The sequence below is a fragment of the Volvox carteri genome (assembly GCF_000143455.1).
Source record: "Volvox carteri f. nagariensis unplaced genomic scaffold VOLCAscaffold_45, whole genome shotgun sequence".
Lineage (NCBI taxonomy): Eukaryota > Viridiplantae > Chlorophyta > Chlorophyceae > Chlamydomonadales > Volvocaceae > Volvox > Volvox carteri.
The window spans coordinates 708,774-711,897 of NW_003307588.1; the positions used below are offsets into that span (position 1 = coordinate 708,774).

General features: G+C 59.4%; 1 protein-coding gene across 1 annotated transcript in view; it reads right to left on the reverse strand.

The window, feature by feature from the left end:
- vop5 (volvoxopsin-5, sensory rhodopsin with histidine kinase domain) overlaps nt 1-3,124 on the reverse strand; it is a gene marked incomplete at both ends in the record, with an annotated part of 14,077 nt that overhangs the window by 2,591 nt on the left and 8,362 nt on the right. The window contains 5 exons of the mRNA XM_002954752.1: nt 301-440; nt 810-993; nt 1,364-1,597; nt 2,225-2,446; nt 2,881-3,012. Coding sequence (XP_002954798.1) covers nt 301-440; nt 810-993; nt 1,364-1,597; nt 2,225-2,446; nt 2,881-3,012 — 912 coding nt within the window. The remainder of the gene's footprint in view (nt 1-300; nt 441-809; nt 994-1,363; nt 1,598-2,224; nt 2,447-2,880; nt 3,013-3,124) is intronic.

Genomic DNA, 3,124 nt, shown 5'->3' on the forward strand with positions numbered 1-3,124 from the left:
CCGAAAGGGGGAGGGGGAGGGGGTTGAGAGGAGAAGAGAGGACAGGGGAACAAGGCAGGAGGGGAAAGAAGGGCTGCGGGGGGGGGGGAAGACGAACCACGAACGAGTGAAGCAGCCCTGCTGCCAGGGCTGCGGGTGCATGCCGGGGGCCGGGGGGGCGTTGAGAGGAGGAGAGAGGACAGGGGGGGGCCCCCGTCGTTTCCCGGGGAGTACGGGGCGGGGGGGAAGCTTTCATGTAAACACGCGACATACGGAGGCCGGGGACGAGTGACGAGTTTGACAACCCTGCCAATACCACACCTGCGCCGGGCCCGTGTGTATGCCGATGGAGATGCAGAGCTTGAGCTTCTTGCTGCCCAGGGCGGTGGTGTCTGCTGCCGCCAGCAGCGACCGAGCCAGACCCAGCGCATGGAGCACCTGGTCACCCACATTGTCAAGACCTGTCCAGGGAGGGAAGGGGGGAGGGAGGGAGGGAAGGGGGGAGAACGAACCACGAGCGAGTGAAGCTGCTGCTGCTGCCAAGGAAAGAGTGCCGCATCCGGAGGGAGGGGGAAGCGGAGGGGGACACGGGGTGACGTATCACACACACATACATACATACATACATACATACATACATACATACATACATACATACATACATACATACATACATACATACATACATACATACATACACACACGACTTCTAAAGGTATAAATGCCACACACACAACACGGTATTCATACGGAAGTAATTCGTAATAAGGCCACACACACACTCTCTACCACACCGCCACATCCACCCCCCCCCCAAAATCAGCACCCACCGCTGACAATGGTCATCTGCTCGTCCAGTCCCTCCAGCAGGTAGCACCCGTGCTGTTCCAGCAGCGTGTCCAGGTCGTGGAACAGCGCCGCCAGGGCCACCAGCAGCTCGCTGGCGGGCACGTTGGCCAGGAGGGTGGCGAGGTTGGGGATACCCACTTGGAGCAGTGTGAGCTGGTCGAACATCTGTAGGAAGCGGGGGGCCCAGGGGGGACAGGGGGGACAGGGGGGAGAAGGGTGTTTTAGAAGGGCATTGAAGGAGATGCAACGCTGGGCGATGGATGGGTATTCCGACAGCGTGTTGTTGCAGATGGGAGCCGGTCCCCACCACCACCACCTAAGAGGGGTTGGCGGGGAAGACAAACCCCGTACGAGTAAAGGTGATGCCGAACTAACTAACCAGTGGCGACTTGTAGAGAAGGGGATGAGATGAACGGGGGGGAGGGAAGGCGGGAGGAAAGGAGAAGCAACTGGAGACATACACACGCACACGCACACGCACACACACACGAATAAAAACACACCCTCCTCCCCTTTCCCCCGCTTCCCCCGGCACCTGCATAGTCGTGGAAGTTGTCCCCGACTCAATGCCCCGGGCTATGCGGGCGGGCAGGGAGGTGAACCGTGCGGGGCCGGTGAGGAAGGGCGCCAGGTCGAGCGCCCCGCCCGTGCCCCCCTTCAGCAGCAGCCGACCCGGCAGCACCTCCCCGGGCAGCGCCCCAGCCATCTCCCCGGCCTGGTACACCGTGTCGCGGAAACGCAGGTGCGCCGCGATGCGAGCCAGAATCTCCTGAGGAGGGGTGTGGTGGCGGGTGTGGTGGCGGGTGTGGTGGCGGGTTTGGAGGGAAGGGGGATTAAGTGCACCAGGCGAACGCGTGGGGCTGCGAAAGGGGTGGAGAGAGAGAGAGAGGGGGGGGGTGTATGCAAGAAAAGCGGATGAGTAGAGGCGGAGGGGAGGAGGGGGAAATGGGGGAAAAGACGAACCGCGAGCGAGTGAAAAGCTGCTGCCAAAGAAAGACTGATGCAGCCGATGTGCAGGACGGTAGGAGAACTAACCAGTCGGCGGGTGTGAATAAGCAGTCCTCGCGGTGATCATCTAGTCATTACGATTGGGAAAAAAACTACCTACCTAGCCGCCAAGACTAAAACAAGAGCGGAAGAAGAGCAGTAGAGCCAAGCCGTGAAATGGTAAAGGTAGGTGTAAAGGCGGCGGAAACGTAAGAAAAGAAATGGGGGCGGGAGGATGCGCGTGTAGGTGGTGTGCATCCCTAATACACAGAGAGGACAACGGGATGCACATACATACAGACATACACACACATACATACATTATACAGACATACACACACATATACATACATACATACATCATACATACATACATACACACACGCACCTGTCGTCCAAACGGTTTAACCACATAGTCGTTGGATCCCGCCGCCAGCCCCTCCACAATGTGTTCCTCCTTCGACTTGGCCGATATCATGATGACGGGAATGCAGCTGAGGGGGTACATCTCCCGGAGCTTGCGGCACACCTCGTACCCGCTCATGCCGGGCATCATCACGTCCAACAAAATGACATCCGGAAGCCGTTCCTCGCTCTTCAGCACCTGGAGCGCCTCCTGACCGTCCATGGCCTTAGGTGGCACCGGGAGTCAAGGGGGGAAGAGGGGGGAAGAGGGGGGGGAATCAGGGGGAGGGAAATTGGGGGTGGGGGGAAAGACGAACCACACACGATTGAAGCTGCTGCCAGGGCAAGAGAGTAGCAAACGTAAAAACTGACCGAAAGGCGTCCGAAAGGGAATCAGGGGCAGGGGAATTGGGGGGGGGGACTCAGGGGGGGGGGGTCAAGGGGGAAGACAAACCACGAACGAGTGAAGCTGATGGGGGAGGGGGGAAGGGTTTGGAAGGGGTTTGGCGGTTTCGGAGGGGAGAAACTCAAAAGGCAAATTTATCCCAGATACGGCCAACACAAGTGCCAGCAAGTCAAGAGATACCCCCTCCCCCCCCCCCACCCCAGTTCCACCCCCCACCCCACCCCACCCCCCCACACACACACCGCCTAACCCACCTGCAGTATCTCGTACCCCACCGGAGCGAGAAGGTTCTGGATGACCAGCTGGTTGACCGGGTCGTCATCCACCGACAGCACCCGCACCTTGTCGCCCTTCTCGCGGAACGAGCTGCGCCGCTTCAGGGCGCCCTGCGCGCGCGTGTGTGTGTTATGTGGGGGGTTAGGCAGGGGTTCAGGGGGAATTACAAAGGTAAACCTGCCGACAAAACGCACATGCACAGACATACAGACATACACACAC